The following is a 20,000-nucleotide window of genomic DNA, read 5'->3' as shown; positions in this document are numbered from 1 at the left end:
CGATTCCAGCAGCTTCTATAATGTGTGAGTTAGCCGTCTCTGGGGCCCAGGATACATCCTCTACAACATGTTCATGATCCCTCAGATCACACTTGCACTCCTTTGTCGACACAACCCACACACGGATTGTCTGAAAAGTATGATGTCCAAGTTAGAAAGTCTCTTCAAAATTACACTGTGCCACACACACAGATTGGGAAGTGTGGTGGCCTCATGGTTAAAGTGCTCGATTCCAGATAGGGGGGTCCGGGTTTGTGTCCTGGCCGGGGACATTGTGTTGTGTTATTGGGCAAGACACTTTACTCCCACGGTGCCTCTCTCCACCCAGGTGTATAAATGGGTACCGGCGAATTTAGTGCTGGGGGTAACCCTGCGATGGACTGGCATCCCATCCAGGGGGGAGTAGAAATACTCCAAGTTGGTTCATGCTACAGAAACCGGAGTTAAGCGTCAGCCTGATGGGCCTTCTAGGCTCGTACGCAGACTTTACCTTTTACACCACAGATTGGTAATTCATTGTACCACACATTAATTAACCCTTTCTCTCCTAAGATGGCCCCATGACAGAGCTATCATTTATTTGTTTGGTGACTCCAGTATGGGCCCCATGAAAAACTAAAGCACACATTTTAATCCATTGACCCCTAACGCAGCCTCCATTGATGAAAATAATCATCTGGCGTTAGAGTAAAATCAGAACCGCACTCTGGTGGCTCAGTTGGATAAGCATCAGGCTGCCACATGGGAGGTCGCTACTTATCGATGAAACCACGTACCAATAACACAGACAGTTTGAAGGAGTCCAAGTGCTGAAACTGGTAAACCTACATGTAACTTGTAAACCTTACTATTAGGATGCAACAGGTTAAAGTGGATGTAGAGGTTCGTAAAGCACCATTCTTGTGATGTTATGGTTGACACTTCACTGTCCCAAACCAACAAAGATTAATTACAGTGTACTACAAAAGAATAATTATTGATTAAAAGCTCTACCGTTCCTACACTCCAAATGCTTTTGCCCAAACTCAAGACCCAAACAAAGTTTATCAAGAATCTTGAATTAACTACATGTACAGCTTTTTAAAAAGTGATGACTGTACATAACACAATTTTTCTCACCTGGTCATTAGAACAACTTGCTATCAAAGAACCTACAAGTAAGAAAAGAAAGGTTATACATGACTTCCGTTAAACATGCAGTTCCTCGTCACCATCACTTCATTGGTCTCTGGTTTACCAAGGTGAGAACAAGAGCTAGACACTACATTTAATTGTGGAGACTGCAAATCAAATCACATGAATTTTAAGCAGATTAAGACTGGAGAAAAACATTTTGAAGCAGAGCTGAGAGCCAACAAGCTTTCTCTTAATATGCAGGTACTTTCCAGAGCTGAATGATTGAACTATACATGCACTGATGCTCTTGGTTGTTGTTTTGAAATGAGTTCTTTCACCGTGAAAGTTTTGTTTGGCAGAAAATTATTGAAAGCTGGTTAGAATGGAAACAACCATTTCAAATAGGAAAGGAACTTAGGCTTCCGAAACAAACCATTGCCAAACATGTTGACATTTTCGTTTGCAGAAGGAATATTGAAGACAACAAAGGGGGAAATACTGTAACACTTGGTCAGGGTATGCTGACGGTGTGTAAATATTTAAAATTAATGGAGTTTTGTAAAACTACCACTCCAAGCATTTACAGCAGTGAAATACAAAACAAACAGGTAGAGAATAATGTTTGTTTGCCTAAAATATGTTCTGTTGCATGCATAAATCAGCCACAGCTTAACACAAGATCTTGGTTTATATTCTTTCAAGAAACTTATCGTTATTCCACAAGAATCACTGACTCTTGAAATGAAAATAGACTTATCCAGTAATTTAGCAGCTTGCGCAGACAATGCATTTTTGTAATGAATGTTCAGTGGTGAAGACTACTGTCGGGTAAGCAATATCAACAAACTTCGCCACATTCTCACTAACTTTGGCGCAAAGCGAACTTTGGGAATTTACAACGAAATTCGCAAATCGCCTGTCAAGAGTTTTGTGAAATCCACTGTCATAGCAAACAGCATTTCATTTTCTGCTCTGAGCTTTACTTTGATTGGTCACTACACAATCAACATCCCTGAAGTCTTTTCGATGCGCCGACAAAAATTCCTGTTGGGTAAAAACCTGTTGTAGTTATTAACAGCACTCACCATCATTGCTAACTCGTACCCTCCTGACCCACTCTCTGTGACCTTGGAAAGTCTTGACGCAAAATCTGCCAAAGAATAACACAGCAGAGTTTCAAAGTTAACAAAATTTAGAAGAGATGCACACTGTACAAGTACTGTATGCAAACACAAGAAGCATTATTGAAAAGCGTTTTTGTAATTCAGTGCACTCACCCAGTAGCAACTTCCCACATTTTTATAGTTTTATCTCTAGATGAGGATACTAAATAATCCCCAGACGGAAGAAACGTCACCGAAGAAACATTGTGGTCATGTCCTGGTTAAGAAATGGAAAAACATTTTTCAACAATTATTCATGATTTTGTTACTAACATAATGAGAATGAACGAAATGTTTTCTGCTGCAGGGCAAACAACACGCAGCCCTACTATTTGTGTTCGTTAAGCATGCCAGCTAAAGTTTCTCTGTTGCTCATACCCCCAAAGACTACATGAGCTAGGACTGTGTACAGACGGATGTTTTGTTTGTTTTGTTTTTTCAACTTTATTGGTCTGAGTCTCTCTTTTAAATAATTAATTACATACAGGTCAAAAAAAAAAAAAAAAAGCCAAAAGGTAAGGTGCAAACGGGACCTCAAGTCCCATGCGAGGCACCTCCCAAATAAATCCGTAAAAATGAAGGGGTAAGTAGCTATGGTAACAGTGGTGCTGCATTGGTACCGGTAGGGAGTGGAACACAAAAATCTGGGGTTATCGAGTGAGTTGATTAAATTAAGGTAATTAATTGTAAAGTCCCCCTGTGCACTAAAATCAATTTTTATTTTTCTTTGGATTTCAAAACTATGTTAACTAAACACTAAGCAACCAAATTTTTAAACCCTGATTTCAAAAAGACACCTGTTTATTTTAACTGGAATTTTCCTATTTAAACGGGGACATAGTTTTTTCACACTGTTAGCTTAACCCTTTAAGCCCCGAGGGGTTCCCCATTGACGAGTAAAATCGTCTGGCGTTAGACAGAGTAAAATCTATAAGTGCCATTTGGCACTATCGGGGCTGAAAGGGTTAATGGTCTGCCATTACTGACTTTAAGATCTTGAGAGAGTTGGATCGAGGAGAAAATGATGTCAAAGGCTCACAAGTTTAAGAATGCAATGCGTGTGTACATGTACACCACAGAAATAATAATTATCCAGCATGGGAGTTTTGGGCTTTCAGACTTTTAAACTCGCGTTTTGCATACATAATTAAGCGGCAATCACACGGTGAAATTCTAAGCTAGTGAGCCTTTGACGTCACTTTCCCTGGACCCAATCCTCTGAGGTCCAATCAGTCAGTTTTGAACGAGAGCAATGGCAGGCCGTGAAATCCAAAACTTACACTCGAAGTAAACGGCCTTTGGATAAAACCCAAAGCTCACAATTTTGCCAGTCAGGCGTTAAGCAAACACAATTTCAAAATCTGAAGAAAAAAAAGGAAGTGTATTTTTCTTTTATAACAGGGGCACTTAAAATGGCTGAACACAGTTTTAGATACCTATGTTTCATTTACCTTTTTCTCTAAAACCCTTGATCCATTGGTCACCAAAAAATGGTAGCAAGCAAGTTAACAACACGCACTTTCGGTCGCATTCTCGAACTTACTACGCAAGCGCTGCATTTAGCTGGGTTCTTTCGATAACAAAGAAAAATCTGTGTTCTTTGCATCGTTACCTTTTCTAACATACATTTCTCATAGAAGACTAAAACCATCAAAATACTTTGTTCAATTATGAGAAAAAATAGGTACAGATAGCAGAAGCATCCAGCAAATAAAATGACTGCTGTGTTGAAGCCATGTTTGTTTTTTTGTAATCCTTGTGCGTGCGCTGCACTGCGTTAGCAAGAGCATGCACGAAACCAGTGTTTGGTCACCTTAAATCACCATAAGATTTGTCAGCCGACATTTTGAGTGTTGAAAAAGATCTCTCAAAAACAATGTATATACATGTACATTCTACTACCCAATGCTCAGGGAAAATAGAAAATCTACAGTGCTTGAAACAAGGAGGCATTTCTTAGTGCTGCTATTAGTGCCACCGGCAAGCACCCTTCAGAGTGCCAAGAGAGAGCGAGAGTAATGAGTAATTTGAATTTAATCAGACCCAAGGAGAAATGTTGATCAAAGAACAAATGGTGAGTACTGTAGCTTGAGGAAAACCCGGCAAAGCTAAAATAGAGAACCAACAAACACAACCCCACATCCTGATTAACACCCGTAAGAACTGACAGCCCCTTACAGTAGTGGAAGATGGGTGATCCCAACACCACGCAGCCCCACCCCTTGACATCAGTGAAATGACAACTATACAGTATTCAACTCTGTGACCCTAACATGAAGGCAAGTGCCAATGTATGACATTACCAGGTGGTTGTTGCTGTCAGAAGCCTTCCTAAAAAAACTGGCTTTATAGGAATATATGCTGTAGCCAAGTTTAATACCACAACAGCCATATCTCACAAGAGCTTTGCATAAAAATAAATACCGGTAGCTCACAACACATTTAAAGGAGTTACAAAATCAACTTTTCACCCACCAGTTAATGTCTTCACACACTCAAATTCATGGAAATCCCATAATTTTATGGACATATCAGCTGAACATGAAGCTAAAATTTTTCCTGTGTGATCAAATGACAGATCTTGTACTGCATCTGTATGACCCTTCAGAGTGCGCTCAAAATCTCCTGTCTCATAGTCCCACACTTTAACTGTTGCATCCTCCGAAGCAGTCACCATAACACTAAAAAGGAAAAAAAAACTTACCTCAGAATCCAGCTTTGAAATAAAATTAAAATTTTGTAGAAGGGATAATTTTGAATCTTACCTGTAAACTGGGTGAAATAGAACTTTGGTGACAGGGCTTCTGTGACCAGTCAATGCATATCTGTTGACAAAAATTAAATAACCATTTTTGCTCCTCTTGTATCTAGGGGTTCATTTACATGAACACTACTGTCAATCACTGCAGCAGGCCAACTCAATACATGTAAGTCATTAAATATACTCAATAATACCATAATTCCCATTTTGACCTGCAGATTTGGATCGACCTCATAAACTTTGGTTTTAAAATGTCCCTTCAAAATGTTACTGTGAACTCACTAGTTGTGGTCTTAGCCCAGAGTTCCCATGTTATTGTTTCATATAATAATCATGGAAGACCCATGAACAAAAATTCTGTTCTACTGTGCAAGACATTAAATTTTATTAATTTTATATCTAAAGCAATTAGATTACTGGCCCCCAATGCAAGAATAAAAACACATGATCTCCACACAACCTATGCAGAAACGCTTAAATTCCTCACCTCTCTGGTGGTCTAGGCATCCAGTCTTCTGGAGAGCGATTTTTGGTTAACACAGAGCCTATGAAACAGCAAATGATGACTTTTTAAGATATGGAAACATCTTCAGTACTTACCCAGAAGTAGCCAGAGTTGGCAGAATTTTAGTTGCATTTACAATCAAAGAAAGACTGTGAATTACATTCTCAATATTTCGGTTCTGTGAAAAAAATGAGTAAGTGCAAAGAGGAAGAGTAAGGAAGCTGGAAAAGACAAACAACCGCACTTTGAAAAAATGTTCATATTTCCTTCCTTTCTCTCCTTCTTTGCCATTCCTCACTGTTTTTGAAACCACGAATTGTACTTTGCTCTGAAACCCCTAAATATATGCTTTCCATGAACTTAAGCTAATCTAGAGTAAAATCTAAATTACTTGTGTTACTTACATGTATAACCAATCAGAATTTGGCAGTTTTATTGTGTCATTTTAGGACTTACCTGTGTTAGCCTCCTTCTCTGCCTCCGATAACCTAGCCTCTAAATCCATTACCTAAAAAGTACAAGTGTGTTTAATAAATCCTTATCCTGAGTATGGGAGGGAGGGAGGGAAATAAAGCAAGCAAGGAAAATGGCGCTTGAACCAAATTCCCTGGAAGCCCTTAATTATTATCACATAAAAACATAGAAAAAAAACTTCTCAAGTAAATGAAATACTCCTGTCATTGCTCATGGCATGTTATGTTACAAGAGCTAATAAACTTCATTTACAGTAACAGCCAGTAGTTGCTTTTTCATCCACTGCAACTGCTAAACAATTCTCACAAATATGACATTAACTTCTAGGAACAATTCTATCTATCTGAATTTCAGCTTTTTAGCCAGAAACAAAGAAAAATCAGTTTTTACAAGGTACACGTAGGTCTGAAAAATTGGGGGTCGACTTATAAACGAGTTCGACTTATACAAAAAAGTAAATACAGTATGAGGTCTTCCTTATACTGATTTGCGCCGTGTGGGATGGTGGCACTCCATTTGGAGCGGTCTGCGGCAAGTGACTCTCATGCTGTCCTTACAGACATCCTTGTATCACAAGTGAGGACAACATCGAGGGCGAGGGGCATTGGCTAGTTCTCCATAGAAAAGGTGCTTCGGAATACGCGTACAATCCATATGGTGGACGTGCTCTCGCCACCTCAGGCGTCTCTTTAGCAGGATGCTCATAAGGGTGGTCGCATCTGCTCTTTTCAGGATAATTTTCTGCATTGGGTATCTTGTCTTGCCATTTAATTTTCAGGCTTTTTCAGAGGCATCGGAGATGAAAGGAGTTAAGTTTCCTTTCTTGGCCTTTGTAGATGGTCCAAGTTTCGGAACTGCATAGATTCTTATTTTGGTGTCTGTTCTTAGGTACTTGTTGTTCCAGGCCCTTTGTGTCAGCTTCCCAAAGGTGGAGGCTGCCTTGCCTATCTGGCAGTTAATTTCCTCATCAAGACTCAGGGTTATGTAACTGTACAGCCCAAGTAGCAAAATTTATTCACCAACTCCAGAAGCTTGCCATCAAGCTTACAAGGCTCATCAAGGGTTGCCGTGTTCTGCGCAAGTATGTAAATGAAAAGGCCTTCCAGGAGGTGATGAGTCTGTTCTGGTTATTTTTAGAGCTCTTCCAGCTACCTTCCCACCTCTTTTTCTTTAAGTATCAGGTATGTGAATATTCAAGTGAAGTGGTTTAGAGTGAAAATCCTTTAGCGTATCCCATTCAAAGAATTTCTGTATTTAAATACTTCCTCCCCAGCCAAATTGCTGCCTACTCGAACAACCTCTACGGGAACAGCTGCAAAGCTTATGTCTTGTTGATTCGCTCATGTATAGGCTAGTGACACACCATTCAACATTTGTTGATCTACGAATATTCAATTGTATGAATAACAATTAATAAATTAAAGTCAGAATTTGATACACAAAAGACAGCTCCTCTCTATGTTGAGTCGACACAGTTAATTATCAATTTTAGCAGTCAGCCTGACATTATCCAATACCGTGCAAAAGTAAGTTGAGTCTCGACTCCATCTTCACAAGAATTGAGGATCGAGACTCGATTCACTCGAAATCAAACTCGAGATTCGATTCACTCGAAATCAAACTTGATCCTTGATTCTCGCAAAATCACCAATGCGAAACAATGTCAATTATTCATACTTGATTCAACTTTCGCAAAAGCGTTACTCCTCGATTAAATAACAAAAGGAACTGTTTAATAAGAAAATGAGATAGCGGCTATCATTCCTGTGAGTCCTCACTTCAAAACTACAATGTTATGTTGTGGATTAATATAAAAGCAAAACAGTGAGCTTTACCATGCCATGGCTTTTATCATAAATCCAATAATTATTTGCAAATTTCCAATGTAAACTGAGAAATATTTGCATACCGCCCGGCCAACTAAGTAACGCAATGATTCATGTATTTTTACATCTCTTCTTAAGGATGGTGCCTACTAATAAAGGTATTTTTGCCCCGGTGTGTGATTATGCAGGAAATGTAGATCTTAACAAGTGTTATTGAAATCTAAAAAGAAAATTGGGGGTAACTATGCATTTTTCAAAGATAATTTATGAATAATATTTGTAAAAAGCTTTAAAATCCAAAGCAATGTATGGCATTCTTTCTCAAATTTAAGCTTAAGTATCTCTCAAAAATGCATGGTTACCCCAAATTTTCTTTTTGGATACCAAGAGTACTTACAAAGATCTACTTTCTCCGGATAGTTTCAAACCGCGCAAAAATATCCCTGTATTAGTAAGCATCGGTGATAGGAAATCCGAGTATCTGGAGATGCGCAATAACAATAGTAGGCACCGTCCTTAAATGCAATGATCTGAAGGAAAATAATATTATATTGGTGGTAGAATCTCTGTGCTAGACTTGCTCACCAGTATCAGGTTTCATTCTTTGAAAACAACAAGCGTTGCGAACTAAACTGAGAACGGCATCATTGCAGGTACAAGTATATGTAACAAAAGCTGTTCCATCCAACTTTTGATACCTCAAGTTGGGAGTTCGTAGAAGGGCATTAATGTTGCCTTTTTCTCTTCTCCTGCCTTTTTTGTAAATAATATTTCCCCAATTAACCTGATCCCAGTGACTGTTGATTTTTCTTGTACGGGAATAAACAAACAAGGCTGGGCAATGAAACTCGGGGTCTCAAGCAAGTCATTGCAGAATTAGTTTTATGTTCTAAGAAACAGCTCTTGTAAATCTGAAGTTAACATACTTGTATACAGAGGACCTTTGTCTCCAGAAAGGTCTGCTACTGCAGTGTTACTGATTCCATGTATCAAGTAAGGTCTACAAACTGTCTACGGTGTAAGCTTAAAATGCCACTCCGGTCTGGTGTATAGTGTCAAAGACTGTTTACAGTCCGTGTGATTGTCGAGCATGCTTCGATCATACAGCCGTAGAATAATCATCTCCTCCACAATCGCACAGAATAGTGTCGTTTGTTGTGATTTTTTCCCAACTTCAGCAACCAGATTCAAAAGAGGGCTAAACTCGCTCAGTTTTCTGCGTTACTCCCGAACAACATTCTCCGAGGAACTTTGGCAGGCTTTTCTTTTATTCGTATTCCCAGTTGCGTTTGTGCTATTAGTCTATCAAGGAATCAGTCAAGTAACCAGCTCATTAAATTCGCGATTCCTTTGCCTCAATTCTCGACTCGATTCTCTATTGTCTTTCCTCGATTCTTGTGAGAATTGAGGATCAAGTTGAGAATCAAGACTGTCAACTTACTTTTTCACAGTACAGTTCCATATAAGCAATTGAATATTTGTTGAGAATAGGCTTTTACATCTGTTGCATGGAAATTTTTTAACTATGTGTCACCAGCTTATGATTGCAGGACAAACCTATCACACAGAAGCAAACTGGTTTCTCCTCAAAATGGAACAAGACCCCATTTCCTAAGAGCCAGTTCCAAATTTTCCATGTAGAAAACACTAACCACTACAGTGTTTTCCATGTAAAAACACTAACCTTTTTCTGCAGACGGATAACTGATGTCCATTTCTTTTCCAAAAGGCCACTACACTTTTTGTCTAGCTCTCCAGGCTGGAGGGAAAAATACAATAAAAAACGTAAAGCTATGTGTGTTGCATGGTCCTCAAGAAATGAAATGGAAAGTTAGACTGCTTAATTAACGAGGATCAGACAATCGGACTGCACTTGCATAGAACTGTTCACTTGAACATACTTGTGGGAGGAGTGGTGGCCTAATGGTTAGTGTGCTCAACTCCGGATTAAGTGGTCCGGGTTTGGGTCCTGGCCGGGAACATGTTTTGTGTTCTTGGGCAAGACACTTTACTCTCACAGTGCTTCTCTCCAACCAGGTGTATAAATGGTTACCGGCAAATCTAATGCTGGGGGTAACCCTGTGGTGGACTGGCATCCCATCCAGGGGCGAGTAGAGATACTCCTAGTCGCTTTATGCTAAGTGTTAAGTACGACACTGTACAGGGCTCGAAATTGCAACCAATACAGCCACATTTGCTCTTTCAAAACATAAGAGTTAGCAGTTGCCACTTTGCTGCCACTTTTGCTAAAATAAATTAAATAATTGTTTTCAATAAAATAATTTTCGGAGGCAGCGTGGTCCAGCAGTTAGGGCGTTGGGTTTGTGTGCGTTTGCCCCAGGTTCAAATCCCATTCTAGCTTTTGGTTTGGATTTGTTTCCAAATGACCCAGATTCAACTCTACCACACTTTTTAAATAACCAACTGGTTGCCAAAATCATAATGCTACTTCAAGCATTACTTTCTGCGAATCAGGAAGCTTTAATTGAGCATGAAGTATTACACAGCTGTTGTTATTATTAATCAATGAGATGTACATGTAAATGAGTGGACTTGTGTATTATGTCACTGTGTATATTTTAAGCACCTTTATGGTTGCATTAATATTTTCATTGCTGTAACAGTTGCATCAACACAACTGAAACATTTAGAAAACAAAATTCTATAAAATCTTCATTGTTCCCTTGTAAAGGCAACATTATATCTACATTAAAGGGACGATATCCCATACAAGAAGAGAGAACAAATGAATGGCCTATTAATATTATTGGCAGAGCATAGAGGAATAATTAAATGGCAATTAAAACATGGAGAATCATCATTCCTTCACAAAGAAAATGACTATTCACAACTTCTGCCTCATGTACATGTATATTGTCCAGTATAGCTGAAATTCTTTTGGAGTAAAATTTACACCTTAAAAAAAACATCTTTGAAAATGATAATAGACTGAATGCCATGATAACAAAGAATATCATTTTTATACGGTTACAAATGACAATAGTGGTTCAATGCACTAAAGAACACAGCTGGAGAATTTCACAAACAAAAAGTCTAAATAATTTCATAGAATGGAGATCACCTGCTTACGTTAATGGACTTCACAAAGTCTAAAATTCAGCGTAATTATGAGGGAATATAACACCTCAAAAGCAAACATGTACACTAATAAACACTGTGAAGTGGTTTTGGCTCTCACCATGTTGGCATCCTTCTTGAAAGCGTTAAGGGCATCTTCAAAACCACATTGAAAAAGATAGTCTGCTATGGCTTTGTGCCTGTAGGGAAAACGACCAGTTAAATACATCATACAACCTGAAGTTCTGAAGTTTACGACTACAAAAAAATTATGTTTATCGGAATCAAAACTTGCAAAATTCCACCATTTTTCAGCTGTTGCAAATTTAACTTACTGACTTAAAACCACAATGATACCTTAGAAAGTAATTCCGCTAATTTGTGACATTTTTTATCATGACAAGCTGTGGGAGACCTAAATGAAACGCGATTCAAACGAAACATGAACAAGCACGCTCGATCTGGAAACTAGTTGAAATTTATCAGCAAAATACACATTGTACATAAGGTGCAGAAAGTGTAACTTACAGTTCTTCTTTTTGTCTGGGAGTAAGAACCATGGCTCACGATTTCCGTAAAATCTTCAATCAACGTTTGTTCAAAATACCAGCGTCTACGATCTTGAGTTCCACTGAAAACATTCCTCTATGAGCGATCTGTGTGTGTTAACCATGTTTCGCTTTACTCCATGTCTATCATTGACATCATTTGGTTTTGCTGTAAGCCGAATAAAAACAAATCTAAGGAATCTAAGTGGTTCATAACATAACAACACTGACAAGCTAGATTATGAAGTTGTGACAGCAAGAAAATCGTAATATCGCTTTATTAAACAAGATCACTGAACAAAGTCCTCTAACCAGGTCAATTCAATGTCGACTTTTGTGGATTGAAAGATCGTTTGGACTTCACACGCAGCCTTACTCGTGAACAACTAAATACAATTGTAATTCAGAAAAATGATGTTTTAAGATAAAAGCAAAAGGAATATCAGACATCCATTTTGTTATAATATTACGCATATTTTTAGAGAGCAAGCTAAACCCACCCATGCTCTGAACTAACTATGCAATACCTTTCCCGACGAGAATTACGTCAGTTTCGGAAATAATTCGAGACTTTGTGAAAAGAAAATCCCAACTAAAGATCACCTTGCGTTCTCTTTTCCTTGTCACGCTCACAAGCGGTTCCTGAACCGCAAATACCTCCGCAGAATCGCCTGTTTCTCTTTCACAGTCTATCAATTTTTGAAACTCAAACACCGCTCGATTTCATGCACTTCGAAAAAAGGGCCAGCCCATGATGCAAAGCGACTTAACTGCGCATGAGCACATATCAAGCAGCGAAAGGCAGTCTGGGTATTTTACAATATGGCGGAAGCTGGTGCACAAACTTACAGTAAAGTTGCAACGCCATCGTGCGACCATCAAGCCTTGAAAGAATGTCTGGATAGAAACAATGGCGATAGGTCAAAATGCATGAAAGAATGGGAGGATTTTCAACGTTCCTGTGCAGTAAATAAGAGGTGATTATAGCAAGAACTTAAAGAATGCTGAGCCACATCTGTTTTCAGACATTCTTTTCGTCCGTTATTCGAATGTGCCGACCACTGGAAGAAAACAGATTGTTGTTTAGTTAATTAGATAATGAGCCTGTGCTTGGCATACTATTATCAACAAACAGAGGACGTGGAGTTCTTCTGTCGTTTGGGAAAGGAAGGGGAGGGGGGAGGGGGGTGTATACAAAACATGGACTTCAGGTCCATGTACTGTACCATCCCTGTGAACCTGGTCCAATGACCCCTTCATGGACCTGGTCCATGGACTAACCCTGTGGACCACCCCTCTTTTCATAAAGTTACAAGCAGAAAAATCTTTGCATGAAAGGAAGAAGTGATCCTTGCACTTATCCTTGCACAAATATGCATTTATTTCATACATTGACTCCTTCACTGGGACAAATGAGCCCAACAAATTATTGACCTGCTACCAACTGATTGACTTCATAGCTCATATCGCAGAGGTCATGGGTTTGAATCCCATTTGAAGCCACCTGAATTTTTCAGGTGTCCATAAGATTCAAAATAATAATTATTGTTCAGGTAAGTGTAAGGATCACTTCTCTCTTGCGTGTAAAGATTTTTCTGCTTGTAACTTTACAAAATGAGGAGTCGTCCATGGACCTGGGGTCCTTTTTTGTATACGTCCGGAGAGAGGGGAGGAGAATTCTGAATGCATCAGTTACAGTAATACTCGCAGTCCCTTCACCTCATCCTACTTCTTCCCCTTCCCGATTGCATGTCAAAACACCATCGATTTGAAATTATACGACGCAACTGACATACATGTAGAAGGTACTGCTAGTATTTAAAAATGGAAAAGGTGTAGTCAGGAGATGTCATAAGTTTTATGGAAAAAGGTTTTGCCTTTGACTCTTGATATTTTTCAACAGACGTTTCGGCTAATTCTTAAGCCTCCATCAGTGATATGAAAGCGGATTGCGTTATCATATGCTATTTAAAGTAATGTAGCGTGAAGCTTGCACGCATGACCATGCAATTCATGCTCGCGCAATGACTTTGTAGGTTTCTGGAAGTACGATATGATTGTTCCCAGTGTTGAGGTCCAAAGTAGAGTACCTGGCTTTGAGGAAAAGTCGCTTGTGGTAATTAGCTTCGAAGTAAACGCCCTTGACATTTTCAAAGTTCATGATGTGGCTGAAATGGTGGATATGGCTTGTAATTTTGGAGTTTTGATCAGAACCTGCGATTGTCTTTTTGTGCTCCGCAATTCGGGTCTTTAATGATCTTTCTGTTTGGCCATAGTACACAAAATTACACTGTGTGCAATTGATTTTGTACACTGCCTGATTTCTGGAGGTCAGAATCGTCTAGCTATTTGGGGCGTGGAAAAAGGCTGTTGATGGTTAGTTGTGGTTTGTAAGTTGTTTTGACTTTTTGTTGTTTCAAAATGCGACCTATTTTCTCGGAAATGCCCTGTACATGCCGCAGCACTACAAAGCCATGGAAGTTGTTACCACTACAAACAAAATAGGTCGCATTTTGAAACAGCAAAAAGTCAAAGTAGCTTACAAACCACAACTAACAATCAACAGCCTTTTTCCACGCCCCAAAGAGCTAGACTATTCTGACCACCAGAAATCAGGCATAGTGTACGAAATCAATTGCACACAGTGTAATTTTGTTACATGAAACAGTAGCAAGATTGGGGATGTCGTATCAAGTTTACATGTAGTTTATTTTGTAGCTATTTCTCAAGTGTCTGAAACAGTACAGTGGCAGTTTGATTAACCATTATTTCTTTCACCCCTTTAATACTTTGTGTCACCAAGAGAATTTCATTATTTTTTACAGGAAATTACAAGGAAAACAAGAAAAATCCTCATGCGATTGTGATTAAAGGTAATAAATTATTATTAATGTGTAACTAGTTCTCAATATTGTCCCAAAAGATCGGTTTACACTGTCAAATCTCCCTTGGGACTCCACACAACTGACTGATTGTGGGAGAGTCATCTGCTTACAAGTGGTCGAAAAGGATCATCACTGGGGACAGGACAGGTGTGTATTACCAAGCTACATCTAGTTTGTACTCTTTTACAGAAATTGGTCTGGTAACATTTTTCGTTTCTGAAATCAAAAATGGACCCCTCTGAAGATCACCTTTACCCTTAGAGAGCAAAAATATTAATATCAGGCTAACCAATATGAAAAACATGAATTGGTGTTACACCATGGAGCAGAAAAGTGAAGCCTGCTAAATAATTTAACATTTAATATCTTCCAAGGGGAATTTGATAGTGAGCTTTCAAATGTGTCAGAAAAGAGAGGTTATTATGGATTGGAGAAACATTCATCTGATCTAACCACACATTTCTCTGTATTTGTGTACTGTCTTTTTTCATTACCAGTAAATTTTGTTTTAAGCAATCTGTACTTTAGCCCTTGTACTTGATTCACATTTAAATTAATCAATGTTTTGTTAAAGAAGCACCTGACCTTCAAGCGTGCAACTTGCAACTCTTTTCCTTGGAACAAAGCTGGAGATTTTGAGAAACCAATTTTATGCCCAAATATGGACAAAAATGAGATCGAAGCTTCATGTGCAGGGAAATGCACGAGCTACGTTACATCCAAATAAGGAAATTTTTAACTCTTCAAGGTCATTAGCTTCTTATTGTTATCAATCGTTACAAGTAAATCTAGTAGTGAAACATAGCTGAGCAAACAAACCAAGCGTTGCACTTCAGGAAAATGTAACAGAACCAGCATAATTGACCCGAGCTTGGCGCCTGTAGATTCCTAGTGAACAGTTTTATCCGTAATATTACATCAAACTCAGTCTTATTCAACTAAAATTCTCCAAACCTTTTTATGTTCCTAAGCATCAGTGTAAAGTACATGACGATCCGACAGTGGATAACTTTATGCTGTGGTTATACAATGCAGTACAATGGACTTATTATTGTGTTTTGATGCAGAGATGGTCTCATATCATTCTAAAATGTCCTTAGCAGGCTTAAACTTCTTGTCAATAGAACAAAACTTGAAGCAGGTTCTTGAGAATAGTATGATTCCTTTTCTGTGATATTATTTTCTCCTCACTGTTCATGTGAGTTAATGCTGCAAAATGCCCTCTTGAAACAGCGTTCATAACTGTATTTGAAGGTTTTTGACTCCAGGCACATCCTCTTGTTAAATAGTTCTTGAAATGTTAGATAGCGTTCCTGGTTTGGTTGGCTATGATCTGTCTGAAGCTGAAGATAAAGAAACACAAAAGAGCTTTAGCAATCTCCAAAATGAAAAGCTTGATTACAGGCTACTCACGGTACTCTTCCACTCTGTCATTTAAGAGTGGAGCTCTGCGCGTTAAAGGTGCATGTGAGCACCATTGGTAAGAAAATATGGTAACCCATCTGTGGGACAAAATTTGGTTTTGGTCACTGTACGTCCACCTCTCCATGCATGCTATTGTGAAACTCTGTGGTGGAACCCACATTTTTTGGCAGGAACATCTTTGATATTTGAAATCCATCTTATGGATATTTGACACCTGTCAAAATAAGGTATCCACTGATCGTATTATGGGCTCAAGTTTAAAGCTCATCACGGTCAGCTGTTCTTTTTAATGTTCACCACTGACCAGGTATTGGTTTTCAATTGGATCAGGGGCTAATAAGCCAGGTTAACTTATTGTAAGTCAGAATAAATAACCTGGGAGCTCTGCTTTTAGGCTTGGCTAAATCTATGTATTATAACCTCACCCTTCTACAGCAACCCTTCTTTTGGCTTGTTACATGAATTCCACCAACCCCACCCCTTCACCTAGTGTCTGTTTTGTTTTGTTTCATCCTTCATCTTCATACTATTCACAGTGTCACCAGCAGAAAGAGTAGTCATTCAACAGCAATTGAATTAAGGCCTCATGTTCTGTAGCCACAAACGCTCAACTTGAGTTAACTTTCCCATGTAACCATCACTACCCCTGTATTTCATCCCAGGTCTTTCAACACTGAGACTGTGCACTTTGTCATCTTTGCAGGAAAACAAACAGTCAACAGAAGTGATTTAAAAGGAAAAGTACTGGTACTTACTTTTCACACCATCCGCAAGACTGGAAGCAGTTGTACCGAACAAACTTGCCTTCCTTCCCTGCCTTTGAGCAGTAATTGAAACCAGGCAATGTAAACAGTCTGCACAGGCGTGTATAGGAGTCCATGCACACTGTGATTGAGAAAGATGTTTGTGTGTTTTATAAACCCACAATGAAGCAGTATTGCGTGATGCATTCACACATCTGTCACACAACTTTAAGGTAGTATTGTGTGACACTTCAATGCGAACTTCCAAAAATACTGTACAATAATGCTATTTTGGGAGCAGTTGCAGAATACCTTGCCACTGTTGTGTTCTTGTAGCAACATCGTTTGAAGAAGAGGTATATAACAATACACGTCATTGATATTCAAATTAGTGGTTGGGTCTTCAGCAATTTGCTCTATTTTGTTGAAGTTTTTACCGGTCAGTCCAACTTTATTGCAAATAGTAAAAACTTCCAATATTATTAAAACATTTTGCTACTATAAATAAACAGAAGAGTCATACTTGGACATCCATGTCCATTTGCCCCATGAGCAGGGGAATTGTTCCAACAACAGCCATGTTCCCTCAGAGTACATGCTGGTGGGCTGAAGGGCTCTAGAGGAAATAAACACATGCTTTGAAATTGGTATACACTGTAGCAATCATCCGTATACTTTCCTTACCGGTACATAATCTACAGCATTCTTCATTCACTACTTACACAAATCCCATAATACACTACCCCCCAAAAATCTGCATAGGCATTGTTTTCGACTTGTCTTGGGACATTTTCATGTCCCAGGAGAAATTGCAAACAACGCTGATGCAAAAGTTTTTTTTTTTTTTTTTTTTTTTTTTTTTTTTGGGGGGGGGGGGAATAGAGATGTATTATGGGATTGTGCAAGTAGTCAATTTAATAAAGCGATTTATTATATTGAGATAGTATGCATGCTGTGATTGGCTGTTTTTGTGGGGCATATTCTACAATACGGCCTACTAAATTTGAAATTTTGATAAAACTTCTCCAACGAGTTTTTCATGTCGTTTATGTTACACAAACTTGTAAAACTGTTTGAATATTGCAAGCAATTATTAAAAATCCAAGAAGATTTATTCGTTTTTGGATTTTGACGCATAATCGCTGTTGCAGTTGAACCTTCTGCTTGACTGATCACCTCAGAGATATAAACCTCGTTTTCTCGGCCCGCACTGTACTTTACGGATCCTCGTTTTTTTTGTCTGCCGTTGATTTATGGTGCGCGCGAAAATCAATGGGAAAACAAAACAAATCTAACTTCAACCAGTCCCCAACTACTAAACCTCAGCGGAACCGAACTTGTTAGCGAAGCGATTTGGTAATGATACCAGTGGTTTTAATATAATAATGAACTTAGTCTAGTGTTCTAGCGAGTACAGGTCGTTCCGCCGACCCATCTATGATAGCTAACCAACCTTAACACTAATATTTCATCACTAAAATCAGTGCTAAAACTAATAATTAAAATGAGTGCGTAAACACATTAATAGGGATTTTAAGAAACCACGACGGCTACGGCGACGAAAACGTCACTTCAAAATAGAAGTTTGAGCTGTTCTAAGTATTTCATGATTATTCCATCTTGTTTAATATTATTCAATATGAGCGAAGTGTCCTAAAACTGGATTGGTACGGACGGATTTGAAGTAAAGAGTGAGACTGAAAGATTCACGGTAGTTTGTCCACGTTGTCGTCAAAACCTTAAAGTAATACGTGGGGCGGAGCCGGTTGAAATCAACTAAAAATTAACACATCAAATCTAACGTTGGTTTTTGAAGTTACCGTGTTTTGGTGTTTGAGGTTACCTTTGTCAAATCAAGCGGTTGACTATGGGCCCGTTTCTCGAAAGTCCCGAAAACTTTTCGGGCCCGAAAAGCCATTTGTGAAACTGCCAACCGCTTGTTTTGGAAAGGCGACCTTTTAACATGTTTTCAAGCTAACTAAAAGAAATATGTCTGTGAATTTTGACGACTTAAATCCTCTCCGTTCTTGAGCTACAAAGGGAATTGTGACACCCGAAAGTGCCCCGAAAAGTTTCGGGACTTTCGAGAAACGGGCCCCAGGGCCGCGTTGCTCGGTATTAGACCAAGTTCCGAGAAACCCGAGGGAGTTGAAGGAACTCTGTATTTTGGTACAAAACTGAGGAGTTGTTCAAGCCACGGCTGGTGCAACATTCATCCTCTTAAATTAAGAAAAAATATATAGGACGGTGCTGCCCTTGATTCGATATTGCAAGTGGATAGATAGTCTTCTTGGTTAAGGACAGCAAACTGTAGACTCAATGGTGCAAATAAACATCGTCATCTTAACATCGATCCATCGCCAATCAGCAGTCAGAGTTTCTTACGTGTCACCTACGTCTTCCAGCTCCTGGAACATGAATTCTGGCTGTTTTTTCTAAGGTGTCCTCATACACCACAAGCCTATTTTTATCGCATCAAGGCCTGATGGGGACGTTTTTGTTAGAGAGAACCGTGAGACAAACCATAACGTCGGGAACTCCGTGCGAGTTCTTCTGTGCGAACAGCGCATGGGTTCGGCCTACAGAGTTTATGAACAAGGGTTAAAAGACGAGCATCACGGTTTATAGTCCGTATCCGAGAAGACTTGAAAATCGGACCATTTGCTTATGTTCTTTTAAAGACGGCCGGGTTTCGAACCCGTGCTCTCAGCATGGTAGCCCAAGGCTCAACCAACTGAGCCACAGGTTTTGAGAGGAGCAATATTTCAGGCACGAGTATGGTTTCGGAAATGAACTGATTGTGTTAAATGTCTTTTGTATAAGCAAAAATCGAGGTTTCATCCTATATTATCTTAATGAACCAATTTTCTTACTGCAGTATTTACACTCCTTTGGACAGTAGCGCTGCATCACTTCCTTGTCTTGTTGACAGAAGCCAGATTCAGCCCATGATTTACACAGTCCACTCTTTGCTTCACGCTCCGCATCTTTGCACACTGCAGAACACAAAAGTAAGGTTTTTTTCAAAGCAATTGCCAGGTCCTTGTAAGGGTCTCAAGCAATGACAACAAAATAAAATTAGAGACATTTAGCATCGCGTATTTTTCGGAAAACGGCAAACCTCTTAAGTGTCACGTGACATGGCCTTGCGGTCGAGTTCAAGATACCCTTCTTGCGGTAAATGATTTACCGCAGCGTTTTACATCTTGAAATTAACGCAATTTCACGCAATTTTTCGGCATTTTCCGCGAACCGCGAACGTCAGGAAGTCACGTGACCAGTGCGTTGGCGTCAGTGTTCACGTTTGTACGGCTAGACCACGTTCTAGAGGTAAGTGATTTACCGCAAGGTTTTTTTGCACCCTTAAACATCACAATCCCACGTTTGAAAGGAAATACTACTTTTAAAAACTATTTCGCTTATTAACTATCGAATTCTTTTTCATAGAAACGTAATTTTGAAGACGATTTCTCAGC

General features: G+C 39.1%; 2 protein-coding genes across 3 annotated transcripts in view; both read right to left on the bottom strand.

The window, feature by feature from the left end:
* The window catches only part of LOC137977615 (lissencephaly-1 homolog), a 20,593-nt gene extending 8,380 nt beyond the window's left edge, over window positions 1-12,213 (bottom strand). Inside the window, exons 1-12 of one of the 2 annotated variants that reach the window (XM_068824896.1) lie at window positions 12,075-12,213; window positions 11,452-11,640; window positions 11,045-11,123; window positions 9,530-9,604; window positions 6,002-6,053; window positions 5,528-5,585; window positions 5,045-5,104; window positions 4,755-4,960; window positions 2,394-2,496; window positions 2,202-2,266; window positions 1,120-1,151; window positions 1-130 (exon numbers count right to left, since the gene is read on the bottom strand). The exon at window positions 1-130 is cut by the window's left edge and continues 2 nt beyond it. In XM_068824896.1, the coding sequence (XP_068680997.1) occupies window positions 1-130; window positions 1,120-1,151; window positions 2,202-2,266; window positions 2,394-2,496; window positions 4,755-4,960; window positions 5,045-5,104; window positions 5,528-5,585; window positions 6,002-6,053; window positions 9,530-9,604; window positions 11,045-11,123; window positions 11,452-11,483 (892 nt within the window). In that variant the 5' untranslated portion in view covers window positions 11,484-11,640; window positions 12,075-12,213. Of the gene's footprint in view, window positions 131-1,119; window positions 1,152-2,201; window positions 2,267-2,393; window positions 2,497-4,754; window positions 4,961-5,044; window positions 5,105-5,527; window positions 5,586-6,001; window positions 6,054-9,529; window positions 9,605-11,044; window positions 11,124-11,451; window positions 11,641-11,998 lie in introns of both variants that reach the window. The other variant, XM_068824897.1, reaches the window with a different exon arrangement.
* Window positions 12,214-14,161: 1,948 nt separating this feature from the next.
* Window positions 14,162-20,000, bottom strand: part of LOC137977616 (uncharacterized) — a 10,795-nt gene continuing 4,956 nt past the window's right edge. The window contains exons 3-6 of the mRNA XM_068824898.1: window positions 19,398-19,520; window positions 17,048-17,140; window positions 16,537-16,666; window positions 14,162-15,699 (exon numbers count right to left, since the gene is read on the bottom strand). Coding sequence (XP_068680999.1) covers window positions 15,657-15,699; window positions 16,537-16,666; window positions 17,048-17,140; window positions 19,398-19,520 — 389 coding nt within the window. The 3' untranslated portion in view covers window positions 14,162-15,656. The remainder of the gene's footprint in view (window positions 15,700-16,536; window positions 16,667-17,047; window positions 17,141-19,397; window positions 19,521-20,000) is intronic.

This window comes from Montipora foliosa, chromosome 11 (genome assembly GCF_036669935.1).
Source record: "Montipora foliosa isolate CH-2021 chromosome 11, ASM3666993v2, whole genome shotgun sequence".
Taxonomy (NCBI): domain Eukaryota; kingdom Metazoa; phylum Cnidaria; class Anthozoa; order Scleractinia; family Acroporidae; genus Montipora; species Montipora foliosa.
The sequence above is the reverse complement of the archived record's forward strand: the minus strand, read 5'-3'. Positions and strand labels throughout refer to the sequence as shown.